Source organism: Saccostrea echinata, unplaced genomic scaffold, assembly GCF_033153115.1.
Source record: "Saccostrea echinata isolate AGI-Se365-2 ecotype Australia unplaced genomic scaffold, CSIRO_AGI_Sech_v1 ptg000007l, whole genome shotgun sequence".
Classification (NCBI taxonomy): domain Eukaryota; kingdom Metazoa; phylum Mollusca; class Bivalvia; order Ostreida; family Ostreidae; genus Saccostrea; species Saccostrea echinata.
In genome coordinates this window covers 998,958-1,017,706 of record NW_026889756.1, presented here as the reverse complement: position 1 = coordinate 1,017,706, position 18,749 = coordinate 998,958, and the positions used below count along the sequence as shown (strand labels likewise).

Sequence of the window (18,749 nt, the reverse complement as noted above, 5' to 3'; positions counted from 1 at the left end):
AACGTCACCTTTTCTTATAATATCAAGGTCTAAAATTTTGTTGTCTATAATTTGCTCTATATTAAGTAGGTCTAGTGTACTTATATTATTACGGAAATCATTCGATTTAGTGGAGTCCCACGACTTAATTCTTTCGTATAAATTTCTTTGTGACATACCTTCTAATTCATTGTCACTACGTATAATACTTCGATGACATGCGAGGAACATATAGATATCTGAGTACAGACAATTAAAATCTAATACCTCAAAGTTTCTAACGAATTGAAAAAAAAAATCAGTATTGCATATGAAATAGTCAACAATACTTGACATGGTGGTTGTAAAATTCCCCTTGTCTTCATCATTTGATACTCTACCGTTCATTATATATAAGCTATTTGCCTTACAAAAATTCAGTAGCTGATATCCATAAGCATTCGTCTTATTATCACTACTTTTTCTGTTAATATTTATATTATATTTACCCAACTTGTTAACATCACTCAAATTATTACAATCTTCATTTAAGGATAATTCAAATTCAGACAATTCATTTTCTTCCAAATAATCTTTTTTTTTTTTCAGACACCCTAGCATTAAAATTGCCTGTCAAGCAAACAAAATCAAAATTATTTATTAAGTTTAAATACTCTAGTTCTATTTCATCAAATGCCTCTGGTGAACTATATAATGAACCTTGTGGGGGGATATATACAATACCAAATAAAACATCACTTTTACAATTACCCAGAGCCTCTACATCAACAATTTGTATAGAATAGAATTTTAAACACCATGTTTCCTTTCATAATAATTTCTAAAACAAATAATGGAGAATGATACAGGTCACGTGCCCCCACTGTGTTCGTTTGATGATTTGACATATCGGATATCTGGATCATATATTGCAGTCTCGGAGGTTTTTTTTTTTTTTTTTTTTTTTTTTTTTTTCCAATTTCCAAGAAAGACTGTTTAATCTCTTAAGGATATCCGCTACTCAGCCAGGAACGATAACTTTTAAAATTATTATTTAATTTAAAAAGTTTCAAAATGAAGCTTGAAATTGAAATCTTTTTATGCAATATTTTTCATTTCATGCATCTTAATATGATTAAAAGTTCTTAATTTGAAGTCTTAGAAACAGACTTGTAAAAAGTTGGCATTTGTACCCCCTTAAAAGCACAAAAATAAATGTATTTAATAGAAAAATCGAATTTCCTTTAAGGGAGCCGACTGGGTTTTATTGTGTGAAAACTACCTTAGAGAATATCTTTAATTTTATACCATATGTACCTTACATTGACTTCAGTATACATGCCAAGTTTAGTGAAAATCTACCGTCTAATTATTTTTAGGGACCATTTCAAAATGCAGGTACATTTACTATAGGATTATATAAGAGAATACTATTTTTTCGCACTTCGGAGCAAATTATACAAATGCTACAATAGACGTTTTGATCAAATTGTTTTATTTGATGAGTAATACTATATTGTACATTTTATGCAAGAAACACAAACTTATTCTACCGTCTGGTTTCCAGAGGGGGCATCTCAAAATGTCAAAATTCTTGATATTTTCCTGATTTTATGGAGTACTACAAAACATGACAGATACCACAAATTTATATATATAAAAAAATACAATTAAAATGATAATGAGATTCTCGATTTCCTATGTTTAAAATTTCAAGAGCATCTATTTTATACTTTTTATTTTATGACACAATTAATGACCCCTCTTAAAGAACTTGTGTAAGTTATAACGCCAAAAACACACTATTACGACGTCTATCTACCCATCATTTGAAAAATCGTTTAAAAAATGTTATTTAAAAACGTAATTCCATTTTTTAACCTGAGATTTCTTAATTAAGTTAATTTTTATAAATTATGTAAAAATAGTTGCTTTCAAGGGGTAATTACGCTTTATGTCACTATGCTGCGCGAAGCGCAATGAAAACCCCTGTCGGTCCCCTTAATCTACCCTAATGTTTTTTAGCATGATGTAAAGTTAGAAGTGATCTGTGATGTCTAGCAATGACAGCACAGACTTTTTACACTTTATACATAAATTGAAGTAAATAGAAGAACTGAGTAATTAATCAAAATAATTAAAAAAAAACATGCATTTTTCTCCGAATTCTGGATACCTATAGTTTTTTTTTGTTATCCTAAAATATATTTATTCATCAATATTAAATTAGAAAATGCATAGCAGGCGCTTTTATTCGTGTTTACGGAAAAAATATCTCAGTAATTTCACCTCCCAATATATAAATATAATTATGATTAACTATAATAATGAACACTGAAGAAATACCATGGGTACATGTGTATATACATATTACTTTGAGAATTCTGGGACATTTTTGTGAGCATTTTCAATTATTCAACTCCCGAATTTCAGAACCTGAAGATCAGACTACCTTAATCATATCACCTGCGTGAAGCAGTACAGTTATTGCTTAAATATTTAAACTTTTTTTATGAGGTGTCAATAATAATCGAATTCATTTTTTTTTTTTACTTAAAATGTCCCCACCCCAAACTCCAGCCAGGGTATTACTGTTTTGGTAGCGCTTTATTACCTCTAATACGCAAGAATTATATAAGGGACGTAACTCTAGCAGAAATAGAAAGAATAAAGACAATGCTGTCTCACGTTTGTTTAGAAATTGTGAACGTGGTAACGGAAAAATTTATTTACATTGTCAACTGATTTCAGAAAACAGTTTTGTGTTCCCCTGTGTGTCGATAAGGCTTGGAGTGTCAAAAAGACGGATACGTATCTTATGTGTCTTTTACTTCTACTTTAGAATACTCTTTAATAATTAACAAAGTTGAAAGTAAAGAGATGATTGCGTTAAGGTTTTGATCATTTAAAAAGCATTAGAGTGATGTACGTTGGGCTGGCTTACAGAGGAATTATAATTCCTAACTGAGTGTTAAACCTTTGAAATAGGTTATTGATTTGGGGTTGACAAAAAAATGTATGTATTTACTGGTGTGGAATTGGACGGCCTCTTGTGTATTTGATACCTTCTCAGCGAGCGATCGTTACTCACTGTCTCTTTGCGTCCCAGCTCTGACACAACGGTCGTAAACCGTCACAAATGAATAAAGAATGCCTCTGTGAAATTGAATAAAACATAAAACAATGTCAATGGAAGACTGCGCCATAAAATTGTGAATTATTCGGAATCCGTCAATTGTTAGATCGATACTACGGGACAATATTTTGATTTTAGGGTATTGGTGGACGCCGGTCAATTCGATAATTATGGATCGGAATCCCCTATCTGAGGTTCTTAACACTATCCGAGTCAAAGACACAATGGCTAGCATGGATGATAGACCGAGGTTCAAACGAGTGTTTGGGACGGACATCGACGTAAGTAAAATCTAAGAATATGTATACAAATATATCCATCTGTGAAATTATTTTTTTTTGTATCTTATACTGCACTTTTTACTATTGTATTATCTCACGAACGGAAGGGAAGTTTAGGTTATTCTTATCATTGCTAAATAATTCTATTTTCATTTTTGAATATAAAAAACTTTAGTCCTCTCTCTCTCTCTCTCTCTCTCTCTCTCTCTCTCTCTCTCTCTCTCTCATGAACTAAAAAAAAAATACAAATGATTCTAATTTTAAGCGAAAGCAAACAGAATTTTAAATTTGACTCATTACTCGACTGTGAATATAAATGATGCCATGAATCGTTTGCTACCATGGCAAAATACTAAAAAAAAACTATTAGAATCAATTTCAAAATATTTTTTACAAATGTAACAATTTTTAGAACACAAAAAATTCTTAATATTTGATTTTAATTAAATGTAATGCATCTAATTATAAAGTATAGACATATCTTTTGTATTTTTACATTGTTAAGTATGTTAAAACAAATATTTAACCAGTTCTTCCTCATTAGCGTAGGATTTGTAGAAATATACTTGCGGATTTAATCATTTTTAAACCAACAAAGCAAACATTTACATGTTTACTTTTTATAAAAGTTTATTGTTTCAAATTGGAGGAAGTTTGAAATCACAATTAAATTAGGATAATGTGATTAAGCTGATATTATTTTCTCTTTAGTTCGCAAAAGCGCGGGGATTAATTTGTCTGTCTTTAAGTCAGTCTGTCTAGCTGTATGTCTAGCTGTATGTCTAGCAGTCCGTCCCAAAAAATCTAACCTCGGACATACATGTAACTAGGGCTTTTACATTTTAACATGAGCATTTACTATGTAAAGACCTATTTGAATATAATGTGATTTTTTTTTATCATTTAAAGACCCAGTTGAATATATTGTGATTTTTTTTTATTTCACGACCTTGACTTTGAAGTACGACTTTCTTGTCGGAAACTTTAATTCTAGTAATGCATGTAATTTTTAAATGAAAGAATTTCTTGTGTGCAATACGTTAGACAAGATCTCTCTACATGCACTGTTGTTTTGACCTTGAACTTTGAACTTTTTTTCATATACAGTATTGACCTTGACAGAAAGGTTTGTTGCCATATTTATTTTGTTTAAGGGTGGTCCTTGATAAGAATTACATTAGAACCTAAATACACGCATTAGTTTACACATATCTTAGCTTTTGTACCTGAAAAAAAAAAAAAAAACAAAAAAAAAAAAAAAACAGGGGTTTCATATTTTTATATTAAATGTGAACAATGTCAAGATCTTTCCAAATGCACTATGATATTTGCTACTTCATGACTTTGAAATTAGACCTACTTTTCAAAAATATTAACTTGGCTGTAACGTTTACACCAGAACATATTACTTCAAAAATACATAAAACTTTATAGCAAGATGGACAGATAAGACAGTCACAATACGTCAATTGGTTCATTATACATAATCCAATAAGACCCCAGAAGGGGGGGGGGTACAGTTCTCTGAATTTGTTTGTTAGTCCATTTTTCCGTTTTAGTTTATTAAAAAGAAAAAGAGAAAAGGGTGGATTCTTTGAATAGTACTCTCTTGTTTTCAAACAAATATATTTCTGTTGTATAACTGCTGCTTTTTCTTTAAATGCGCTTTAGCAAAATTAGATAAATGAAAAAAAATAAAATATTAAAAAAAAAAAATGAAATAACAATCATAAATAAATAAATAAATATAATTAAATAGATAAATAAATAAAATAAATATTAAATAAAATAAAATAAAAATAATACAAGAAAGATTTGGTGTAGTGACGTTAACCTAGCTGATCGATGTTCCCTCATATACACAACTGTACTTATTCCGTAATATATAGGGTGTATTAATTCCTTTATAAGGATAGGTTAGTTTATTACTTGAAAACTATCTGAAATCATTCGATTTTGTGTCTAAGCGAAACAATATGGACGGAAACGTTATACCGTATTATAACCTGGTTCACGGATCTGGTTCAACCTCAGTGATTATCGATAATGGTTCAAATTAAATAAACAGCCACTTGATGTTCAGAATAAAAAGTTCTGTATCCACTGAATCGATTTTGATTGTGAATTAGATTACCGGTCTCAATTGTGAACTAATTTGGTCAAATTAGGATAAGTTTTCTCTATGAATAAAATTATTTTAGCAACATATGTATATGAAATAATTTGACAAAAAATAAAATTAAAGTACTTAGCTGGAATCAAAGGTACCTAGATTTGTAAGTAGGCTAACTATAAACAAATCTATTTTTGATAGACGTAAACGTCAGAATTAATTAAATTTATCATTTGTCATCGTATACATAAATCAATAATGAATGGATTTAATTTAAGGGGTGCTTTTCTGCAAAATAGTATTGATAAGCAACTGTTTTAAATGTTGATCAAAGCGCCGACCCAGATGGCTCTGTTTTCATATCTGATGGAAGTAGCTACTCTTTTGAAATTCATTGTGGAGGTTGGGGCGACAAAAAAAAACCCACTTGATTTCAAGAACCCCCCCCCCCCCCCGGTTACTCATGTGGAAAGAATCCACTCCCAATTGAAAGTAATGCTGTCAAACCATATACTACCACAGAAATAGAAAGTAATTCAATTTTGAATTATTTGTTCTCTGTATACACAAACCCTCGTTTAAAGTTTAAAACTGCTTTGACAACAATAAGAACTAAAACAGGAGGAATTTCTTATATGCAATGATTAATTAAAAAAAACACCTTATTTGGCTTTATTTATTCAGCTTTGAATAAAGCAATTCATGTTTTGTTATACCATCATCAATATTTACATTGTATGCACACGTGCTTATTCTGTGACGGTTGTTAAACAACTGCAGGATTTCCGCCAATCTATTGTGTTCTGGCAATAACAGCATGATAGAACATAAAAGATGCATGCGAGCATACCAGTTGCTTTCTGAACACCGTTTAGCTGAAAAGTTTTATGTCACCTATGTGAATTAAAAAAAAAACATTCTCGAGATTCCATTAACTTGTAACTTAAAGGAAATCACTGGAAAGTGCTCTGTCCAGTTTATCCGAATATTCATGTACAAAGGAATTATCACGAAAGGTTTTTTGAAGGATTTAACTAATTCTAAAAACCCTTGGGTAGCAGGGGATAGTTTTTTTTAATGCCAAACATGTGCCGAGGGGGTACACATATACATGCGATCCATAAAAACATGTACATGGGGACAGTTTTCCAGGGGCTAATTAATTACACTTCATATGCCCATGGCTCACAAATTATGTCAACAAATTACATGTAATCTGCGTATTAGAGTGCACATGTACCAAAAATGCACCTGGGGACTCCCCAAATTTTGGCTTGTTTTTCCAAGATTTGGGCCTCATTCACACCCATACAACCCACCCCCGGGCCCGAGCGAGCAGGATAAAACACCCAGTAGTCTGTAAATCAATGCAAGCCCTAATAAAAATTCACCAATTGATATGGGGTCATTCACCTTCCCTCTGAGATACACACCTTCTTCTAAGGCCTACTGCTTTTCAGCTGAATTTCCTCTGCAACTGACCACGTGTCTTAGTTTCGCATTTACAACTCTGTATATGATAAGCGTCATAGTGACACCTACATGTTGCACATCATTTTTTTCAGCAAGCACTCTGCTACACTGCAAATGTGTCCCATAATTATTCTAATCATTTTTCTACATAAAATATCACATCAAACAGGGGATATCTCAATTTTTTAAGAAATTTGACCGGGTCTTTAGTACGAAACTATCCCCTGCCACCTTGCCGACCTAATCCCATCTTCTCGGGTCTATCCGGAAAGCTCGGGGGAGGGGGGTGACTTGAATGTATTTACATCACCGGATGTTAAAATTGTAAACGAAATGGAGTCGCTTCATATTTAATACTGGATGGCCAGATTTGATTATCCCTTCTGTAATATAATTTGAGTAATATCTTGCATTCAATGAAGATAAGTTCCAGACTCAACAGATTAGAGGTCTCTCTACACTTGTTTCAATGTTCATCAAAAAGGGGGAATGTCATGGGCGTCTACGTAAAATATTCGAGGTTGTTTCTCCGCTTGTCAGAAAGGCCTGAGAAGTTTTGATTGTTGCTGACCAACCGCATTCTTTTGGTTTATGCTAAGCCATGTCTAACCATGACCAGTACTGCTTGCAAAGAAGAGAGGCACCCTCAAGAAATATTATGAAATTTTGATATGTTGTAAATGAACTTCTAACCTTCCAAAAAGTATTAAAATTATTTATATCGGCATTGTTCGCTTACGTGATATATAATTGAAAACTTTTTAAGTTTACCCCCTTCCCTATATTTTTGGAGAAGACATTTTTTAAAAGGGTGTATGAAGTTTTTCAATGTCGAATCATAAATAAAATAGGATATATATGAATACAGACAAAACAAACAGTTTCATTTTTTTTAAAGAGAAAATTATTTTTCATTTTATGCGAATGCCTTTTAAGGTGCGATACATTTATCATGTGGTAAATGTTACTTTTCTTTTAAAGAGGATGAATTTAACTTTTAAAGCTTCTAAAATGATTATATATATATATATATATATATATATATATATATATATATATATATATATATATATATATATATATATATATATATATATATATATACACACACACAAAAGGTTTAAATTGCAGAATTAATCGACAGTTTATACATAAACTTATTCAACATAAGCCTTTTCTGAAACGAAAAATGCAAATAAAAAATATTTAAACATGAGATAGTTTACCGCCTAAGCGATCATATACGAGTATAAGCAATAATTATATTTTCATAAGCTGAAGTTATATTAATTTTATATTTCTATACCGTAATATCATCGAATTGAATAAAAAAATGTACTGAAATTAAAACTCTGGAACGATTAAGAGTGTGCAGTGAAATACAGATAAATAAAAAAGTTTATTTAAAACCACTAAATTTGAACTTATATAATAATATTATTTATACCAATCACAGTAAAAATAATTTAATAGTAATATGTGATGAATAACCAAATGATAAAAAAGCCTAAAATACATTGACTGCTCCCTTTCATTATGAAAGAAGAATTTGCCCACATACAGATCTGGATTTCATTTTTGGCACAACTGATACAATCTCAGCCAGGACTTCTTTCCTCCCGCTCCACAACTCTCCATAGATATTCATGTTACTTCACAAGTTCTATTCACTTCTCATTTAGAGAGTTTCATTATTACTACATCAAGTATAATATATGTAAGACGATGAAAAAGGGGGAAAATAACAAACAGTGATCGATCTCATAAAAAACTTCAAATAATACAAACCTGTGAACAGGACATAAACATGGACCCCTGGAAATTTCAGAGATGGGATCAGGTGCCTAGGAGGAGTAAGCATTCTCTGTTGAACGGTCACATCCGCCATGAGCCCTATGCATTGATCAAGGGGACCTCAGTTCAAGATACATGACTGTGTAAACACAAAAGCTATGCGTTTGATTTTAATACCACATAAAACATACAACTCAACATCCAGACTTAAAACAATACATGTTCCCTATATCAACAACACTGAGGTATCTAGCAGGTTGGAGCGAGGATTTCTATTAGAAAGAAAGACCTAAATAACTTTTTAGGCTATGACCAAATGCGGAATAAATAATGTTAAGGTATAGAGTTGCTTAAAAGCTTATTTTCTATTCAATTATTGAATAATGTAACTTAAGTAAGAATCAGAATCCGAATCCTGTTTGATATTTGGTGTATTTTACTTTCTTTGGACAATGCACTTCCACTCTTTTGTGACTTTTTAATTATTTCATGGGTTGAAATGCTTATCAAGACGAGGGAGAAAATTTTCTGTTATCTAATTTTCGTACGACTTAATTTTAAAATTTTTCAATCTTAAAGAAATCGACAAAACTACATAATAAATTTGCAATTAATGAGAATTGACACTTAACTTTTTTTTTCTATCAACTATTTAACGTGTTTCGATATTTTCTTGGTTAACAGAAATTCAACGCAAATATTAAACTTCGTTGTTTTTCTCTGTTTTTTTTTGTTTTTTTTTGTTTTGTTTTTTTTGCTATATGTATATGTATGTTTATTTTGGGCTAACCTCTGTAAACACAGCCAATACCTTCTCAAGAATAATTCTACCTGATAGGTGTAGTAAGTTAACTGTTTAAGGTTGTTGCTTAAGACGACAAAGCTCTTTGTAAATGCTATACTTTAGTTGAAGATTGAATCGAATGCTGTATAAATCCTTAAATCCACGAATCGAGTGCACTGCGACCAATCGTTGCATGCAAATTTATTTATTGTATTGCTAAAACATTTTATCGTCGATTTAAATTAATGAAAAGTCAATTAAAATATTCAGTCTGGGTATGTATCCAAATTAAAAAGTGTGATATATCAAAGTTGACTCTGATATGTTCAGTATGACGTCATTCCAATGAAAATACGATGTTTACATTCAATTTGTTAATAAATATTTTCAATTTTATTGTGAAATAGACCCATCTTATCAAGTTACCACTACCTAGCATAAATCTAATCGTTGAGCGATTGACCAGAAGACATTTTTTTTAATTTACAACGGCGCACTCAATATTGAACTCTCGTATTTTGAATATTTCGTGGCATATTCTTTACGTAATGCAAATACACCATTCAATTTTGTTAATTTAAACTTTTAATTAGCTATATATAATAGAATGTATCTCTAACTATACTATTTCCCTTGAATGTTCGTATTGTTAATAAGGATGAAAATTATTTTTTACAGCCAGAATATTCAAGAGACAATGAGTGGAAGGAACTTATGTCGAGGCAAAAGATAAAACAGCGCTTAAAAGCGGCACGTGATCGCCGGAAATCAAAGCTCCTGGACATGGAGAAAAAGCTAGCGAGTGATCACGAAGTAGCAGAAGGATCACTTCCGCCGGAATCGGTTAAAAGAGGTTCTAATAAGGCCGAACTGCTAGCGGAGTACAATTCAATGAAAGGAAAATCGGTAAACTTAAAACCAAGCCCAGAACACCAAGAAGACAAAATCCTTAGCAAAATTAATACTGATTCTATGCTGAAAGAACCAGAAAATCATCATTTTAGCCCTCAAGAAAAAGAAAACGAAAATGATGAAAAAAGCAGACATATTGCCGCACAACCTGCTAGTCCTGAAGATAACTCAAGAGCTACAATTGTTGTTTCGGCTATCATAGAGAATAAAATGACAGATATGGACGAAAACAAACATAATTCACGTTATAGTAATTCTATTGAGGGAGCAGGATATACACCGGAAGTGAACGAAGAAAACGATAACAACAAAGAAACGGGCGACGTGCATCAGGATTCCTCAGACGGAAGTGAAGAATTGGAGGAAAGGAAGGAATATACTGCTGGAGACATAGAGGAGGAAACAAAGGAAAAATCCAAACCGCTGCCAAAACAAAGAAAAAAGAAAATAAAACAAAAGAAAAAAGTAAAAGCTAAACCGACAACGAAAGAAAAAACGGTAAACATGAAATTAACAAACCAAAAAGAGAAGAAGGGTGATTTAAATGCAATAAATGAAGACGTAAACGAACCGAATGAAAACGAGCAGACCAGCAGCCATGAGAATAATAAAAAGGTATTTATTACTGATGTTTTCAGAAGATAATTCAAATTAAAACATTTACAGCATAATTCGTATTTTTCACTTTTTTATTTGTCATATGGTTCCTATTCACAAAACATTTCATGGTTTAGTAATTTAACTAAATATCTCTTGAGGATTCCATTGTATTAAAAAACCGCAATTGCATTTCAAAGTGAAGTTTAAATGGAACCATGGTCTGGTTTGTTATTTTATGGGGCAAACACGCACATGCATTGCTATTAAAAATCTTATTTTTTTTTAAGTAAGAAAAACAACAAGGAACTGGTAATAGTAAATATCAAAAGAAACGATGAAACTCATAAACATTTGTGTATTTTAAAAAAACTTTCAATCTTGTCAACGACTCACCTGTTTTGAAAAAAAAGTGTTTGTCGGAAAAGATTCTTTCTTGTACATTGACTTTATTTTTTTTATTATTATTTTATTTATTTATTTATTTATTTATTTATTTATTTATTTTGAAAAGCTACCCTTGATGTGCAAAAACAAACAAACAAACAAACAAATCCTGCAGGTCAGGAAAGTTATAGTATATCAATTAAAATGATGAGTCTTAATGTGACCTGTATTTTGGTATTGGCATATTTTGGAGCAAATCCAGTTCATATAGCAAAATGTACTATTTTGACCGAATCTTGCATGATTGATGCATATTGGAATGCATCTTACCAGCCATGCTTCATATTGCAATTTACAATTTTCCAGTTCACTACAAGTCCAACACAGACAAAACTTGAATGGATGTTGTATCTGATGATGCTTACTGCAAATCATGTTTTAAATGCTCAATCATTACAGACAATCAATCAGCTTTTTAATTGACGGATTGGGATAATAACTGGCTGCACCCTTCAATTCCACAATATACATTGAGGTCGTTTTCTCAAATAGCAATTTGCATTTTCATTCATGTGTTGATTCATTAGAGTAGCTATGGAATTTGTTTCCCAGTTGATTCGATGAGCAAAAGATATTCTAAGTTCGAACAGTTTCTAAAAGTAGACAAGCTATTGACTAATAAGTTGATGATTCAAGGACATCAATAATTTCGTTTAAAAACATTTCGGAAATTCTATGGTCGATCCAATGACCTTGTTTTCAAACACAGTATGTCATTATGTCGAATGTTGACGGTCCTTTTTCATACAAATTGATGGGCAATCGTTATCACAATGAATTTTCTACTGTTTTTTACGGATAATGACAAAGAGCATATGGCAGGGTATGCTTACTCCTCCATGGCTCCTAATCCCATCTCTGTGTCAGAGGTCCATGTTGGCTCTGCTCATAATTTTTGTTGTTTAAATGGACTTTTCAGAATGATCACTGTTCGTTATCCCCAAATTTCCTCCCGTATTACTACAATCTTAACTCATATTTCATCCCATATTACTATAATCTTAACTGATATTTCATCCCATATTACTATAATCTTAACTGATATTTTATCCCATATTACTATAATCTTAATTGATATTTTATCCCATATTACTATTATCTTAACTGATATTTTATCCCATATTACTATTATCTTAACCCATATTTCATCCCATATTACTATAATCTTAACTGATATTTTGTCCCATATTACTATTATCTTAACTGATATTTTATCCCATATTACTATTATCTTAACCCATATTTCATCCCATATTACTATAATCTTAACATCGAAAAAAAGAAAGAAATTGTTAATATGTTGATATAGATTAATGGTTCTAGCATGTAAATAAACTTCATTTATTGAGTCATAATCATCATTTCTGTCAGTATCAGTAAATGGAAATTATAGAAATGAACTAACGTATGCGTGCATATACCTCATAAGTGATCTCATAGAGGACATGTTCAAAAATTTATATATATTTTATAGGCTTCCACCAAGTGGAAAAAATCAGCAATGAAAGTTTTGCCATGGAACGATATGTGTTCTAAACTCCGACAACGTATTGAAGAGGAAAATGAAAAACAGATGGATTTTCTAGAGACGATACGAATTCTGAGAGGCATCTCAAAAAACGAATTCTACAAGGATATTGAATTGGACTCGGCTGATTCTGAGACCGAACAATTGCTAAAAGAGGACCCGGATCCAGTGCCAGAGTCCCAATCTCCACCGCCTCCACATTCCCAAACTCCACCTTCTCCAATCAAAGAGAGCGAAAACAAGACCGAAGTTGAAGAGACTTCAAAGGACGAAGAGTTGACAAAAGAAGATACGTTTACAACCGAGGTAAAACCAGAACTTCCTGTGGTTGTTATCGAGAAAAAAGATGAAGAATTGGAGCATAAACCACAAAAGAAAGGGATCGTTTCGAGGATAGACACTCGATGGCCTGTTGGTCACAAGTTCCATACAAAACCAGCTGAACAGAAATATTTGTCGTTTTACTTAAAACCTATTCATCATAAGCTTTCAAAAAATAAGATTAATATACACACTCTGCCTAGAACGGCTAAAGAGATAACAGAATATCTGCAGTGGAGAGAAAAACTACTAGAAATTGCTTACCTAAATGAATTTAGTCATCTACGTAAGTTTAGCTTGCTTAGCTTTGCTATGCCATTACCTGGCATTGATCAAGATTCTTTTTCCCCTCACCCTGTGCAAAGTAAAAAGAGATCCCTTTCTCAATCAACGAGTAGGAGCTCAATACACAACGAACAAAAAATAACATTTCAACAGCAGTCTTACATAGCTTTTAATAAAAGGAATGGGACAGATCACACGAGTACACCACGTTCCCAACACAAGAACAAAGAGAAAAAGAAGACGCGAAATAAAGACAATGAGTGTCTGAATCCGTATCTGACTTCTCACAGCTTTAGAAAGAAGAAACATAATCATCATTGTAAGAAGGAGAAAATATCAGACAAAGGGGAACAGGACCAAGGCATCCACTATGCTTCGCCTGTAGAAAATGAATTAGAGACTCTAATGTCAAGAATGAATGAAGATTCGAAGCGAAGTAGGAACGATACCGGGGTCAAAAGTCAGAGTACAGATAGTGCAATCAACGAACCGAGTTATAATAGTGACGATTATGAAAGTGATGTCATCAGGACTCATACAAGAAATTCCTCAGTCGGGAAAGACCAGGGAAAAGAGGATCTAGGAGATCGCATTCCTAAGGAGCAAGAATTGTCTAGGAAAGAAAAGAGCACAAGTCAACATAAAAAGGCGAGCACCTGATTTGTATTAATATCAAGTCCCTTTGCTGAATATAAATGTTATCTTAACGTCCATCAGGCTGAATGGAAAAAAAAGAAATAAATCAATGCATTTTGATTGTGCATATACTTGCCGAAAGACACAATTTATTGTAGTCTTTCTACTCTAATTTAAACCTCTATATGGCTGCCTTTGATTTATCGTTGTAATTAATCAGGTCTCTTCTGCCAGGAGGAAGCTTTCAATATAATTACTGAAAAATAGCACCACATTTCCGTAGAAACCAAATGAAAACAGTCTGAATAATCATTAGCAATGTTCTCTGTTTATGGGATATGAAACCATGGGCATTGGTAAGAATATTGGGTTTTGATATTGGTAGGCTTCAAGCAAAATACATAAGCATTGATTGATTTAAAAGAGATAAAGGCACCAGAGAGTAGTTTTACTCATATAGAGACATCAACATATTCAGATGAAATATAAAATTTGAACTTTTACCAAAGCATAGAAGATAAATCTGAACTAAAAAAAAGGTTAGAGCCTGATATGTGGTTATTTTTACGATGAAACTTTTGCAAAACGATGATTTATAAATCACAATACTGCTTGAAATGTGGAATTCTAGTTCCAAAGCCCCGACCTGTAGACAAAGATATGAATATACTTGAATCTTTATAACAGAAGAATATTCACCTTAATGTTCATGTGATTAATGAAACATATAATGCACTTAAGAGGAATATTTTTTACCACTAATTGCCTATATAACCTTATGAAAGATTTCTATCTTTCCGCCGAAAAATGAAATTTAATTTTATAGAAACGCTTAAGGTCAATATCTAATAAATGTTTTTAGACTTTTTGGTGCTAGATCCATGAAAATAAAAAATAACCATGAAATGGGTCATTTTGAGGCATTTCTGTTTAAAACAGAGAAATTCCTCAAATTAATGACATCATGTTTCCAGAATGGTCATCATTCATGCCATTTTCTTTCCTGATTTATCACAGTCATATACTCAACTAATATTTAAGCCAGTTTCGAAACATTTTGAAAGCGTTAATTTTTTAGGGCACAATAAAGTCAAAACCGTACCTACTTCTTTATCGTTATATTAAAGAAGAGGTCAGAAAGAAATGAAAAACCGTTTCTGAGATACTGTGGCCAATATAGATGCATTTTCATTGTCCGAGAAATAAAAAAATCCCATACTTGTACCAGAATTTCTTTATTTTCCATTAAACTGGCAGTTTAAAGATACGTGTTTTCGTTTTGATCTTCCTCAATACACCTTGTTTAACCCCCCCCCCCCTTTTTTTTTTACCGAAATGTATTTGTAAATGATTATTAAAAGAATTCGTTTCTCAGATTTGAGAAATCTGTAGGCACCTTTCATTTACTAGATCTTGACCATAAGGACAGATGATATAAACAAACATAAAATGGATTGATATATTTTTTTTGGAAACTTGTTTTGATTGTAAATGATGACAAAAATATTAATGTTAAGAAATTATAAACTTTACTAAACTTTAGACTTTATAGGACATTTTGAAATCTTTAGTGAAAAATAAAAATCGGCCCTGTTAATCATATTCATTATACTTATATTAAAATAACTAAAGTGCTATTTTCATTTTCTCTGAAAAAAAGATCGATTAAAAAAGCCAATGCTGTTTCTGATAAAAAGCTCATTCCTATATAACATCTTATGCTTATAATGTGAAGAAAAAATAATGCTTGTAATGATAAAATTTAAAGGCAAAATGTATGATGATGTTTTTGATTAAAAAAATGAAAGACAGTCATCAAAGTTTAATCTTTAATAATTAAAGGCTATTGATTTTTATTTCATCCAATACATATTCATATTTTCAGAGAGAAAAATCAAGTGCCATACATTCTCAGTCGAGAACAGGACAATTTCATTATCTACATCCCCGAAAATCAACATCCTAACCTTCATATCAGAGAGCTGTATCTGTTTTCAACGAAATAACATAATAGATGACCCATCATTCGATCGAATTTTAGAAAATATATGAGATTATTATATTGGTACAGTTTTTATGAGAGTTCTCAGGTATAAGTTGGTTTTACAATTTTTCCCGATTTCTTGTTTTGGTCATAACTTAAAAAATTAAGCTAGATTTTAATGATCGATTTTTTTTAAAAGAAACATTTATTTATTAAACATTTACATATTTGTTGCACGCGAAAAAACAATGTCAATGTTTTCCCTTCCTAAACAATGGAGGCCAGGAGTATTTATAATTTATATTGCATAATCTGATATTATTACTCTGTCTAAAAACCTTGAATTTACGAAATAGGTATTTTTAGGAAAAGAGAAAAAAAGTGAATGTGTTTTGTACTTATTGTTGAATATATTTAAAGATTATAGTAGTTCAATATATGTTTCTGTTCAGTAGAAATAAACTCTCCAAAAAAAAAAGTCACTTATTTAGACTCGTAAATCGTGATACGTACATACAATGCAGAGGAGGCGGGCAAATAAACTTACGTGTACATAGAATGAATTCAATTGTCAACATGGCACCGTTTGAATTATCAACTGAAACTAGGCGAACCTTCCTTTTAGTCATGATGTCTAAAGCAATTTTCAGAATCAACATAACTTTAGCTTCAGAAGTAGTATTCGGTCACTTTTATGCTTTTACTGGAAGACTTTTGCTCTGTGGAGTGGAGTGCTTGGGAAATACCACTTTGAATACAATTTTAACATTTCTGCAGCAAATCGATCAATTATAACCATATATTTCTTGTTAAAACGAGTATGAGTTGTTGTAAGATTTTGCATGATTAAAATTTATTTATTGATAAACCCGATTGTTTTGTTATATGAATTTTTAAAGCATTTATTGTAGTCTGAATACTCTGTAAGCATTATCATATACAAACATGTCCATGGTATGCTATGACTAATCAAGAATTATACTTCCTCTATATGACAGAAAAGTTATTGCCAAAAAAAAAAAAAAAAAAATTAAAAATTGTCAAAATAATGTATTATAATTGTTTCATGAAAAAGTGAACATTATCCAACCTAAAAAAAAAATCTATTAACATACACAGCTGTAAAGAGGACATAAAATACGGACCCCTGGAATTCCAGGGATGGGATTAGGTGCCTTGGAGGAGTGAGCATGTCCCTTTGTCCGGTCACAACCGCCGTGTGCCCTGTATATTGATCAGATAGACCGAACATTCTGTACTAAAAATCAGTATAAAAACAAAGGTCTAACGATTGGTATGAAAGAAGTCAGCTAATATAGGACACAGTGGTAGGTGATATTTGCTAACAGGGGCATTATATCGACCATAAAATTTACGAAATGCCGACTTTAAACGAGGTAGTTGAAATCCATGTAAAATCAACTTATCTGTTAGTGGCCTGCCTCGGTTAAAAAAATGTTCGTACTCGGGCCATACAACAAACGAATATTTTCTAATGTGGTACAGTCTAACAATATTTAACAATAAACAAGTATAAAAATTTTACAATGTGATGTGTAAAAATGTTGTCTTTGTTTCGAGGACTCCGTATTCTGCGCTTGCCTGAACTAAATGTTTATTGCACATTATATGACTCGTGATTTTCGGCATTATTAATTTATTTAACCATGCACCAAGGTGTGGGTTTTCTGAGCAACATCTTATCTTAAATTTATACTTACTCCAAATGACATTGGCGGATCTAGAGGGGAATTCATTCAACAAAAAAGACCTTGGATCTTAGCTCCCACCTTTGAAACAGCAGACCCTTTAGGAACAGTCTGTAGAGAGAGTCATCTATCAGAAAAAAAAATACTTAACAAAGGGTAGCCGACACCCCTCCTGACACCCCCACTCCCTGTCCCCAAACAAAGTAAGATTTGCAGTTTCGGGCATTTTGTGGCCTGTTCCAAAATCTGACATCCATACAGACAGACAGTAGATATGGATCAATCTGGTAAAAAAAAAAAATTCTTGATCCGCTCATGAATGAAATGTATTGACTTTATTTAAAAATAATCTCTGTTGTACTTAGAAAAAGCTTTTGCTGTCATCTGAATTCGTATACTACATTTTGAACATAATGATTCTAAGGGACTAGCCAGAAGCTATTTAACTTCCCAGCACATTTGTGATTTGTTGCTTCTATAAAAATAAACGATTTGAGAGATAGCTTTACATGTGTGAATAATTTATGTGAAAGCGACAACTCCAATAAATATGAAAAAACAATGAAAAGCAAAATCGATTTTACTTTCTTGCTCACTTTATCATGTGCGATAAAATGAGGTAAAATTGAGATTAAATGAGGTCACATATTTAATTGTTTTTTTTTTCTTCTACATATATATTATCAGAATAGTAAGGCTTGTGTTATGGAAAATCATGCTTATTACATCCACGAAAAAAGCACAGGTGTCAAGTGTAATTATTTAATATATGAACAGATGTTTTTTTCAGT

The 18,749-nt window shown here is 31.8% G+C and overlaps 1 protein-coding gene across 1 annotated transcript; it reads left to right on the top strand.

Annotated features, from left to right (window-relative positions):
• The first annotated feature begins 3,072 nt into the window (after positions 1 to 3,072).
• LOC133180588 (golgin subfamily A member 6-like protein 22) lies at positions 3,073 to 14,289 on the top strand. The gene is made up of 3 exons (XM_061315066.1): positions 3,073 to 3,375; positions 10,218 to 11,066; positions 12,970 to 14,289. Exons 1-3 carry the CDS (start codon positions 3,265 to 3,267, stop codon positions 14,287 to 14,289), a joined length of 2,280 nt encoding a protein of 759 aa, XP_061171050.1. The 5' UTR covers positions 3,073 to 3,264.
• The last annotated feature ends 4,460 nt before the right edge of the window (positions 14,290 to 18,749 follow it).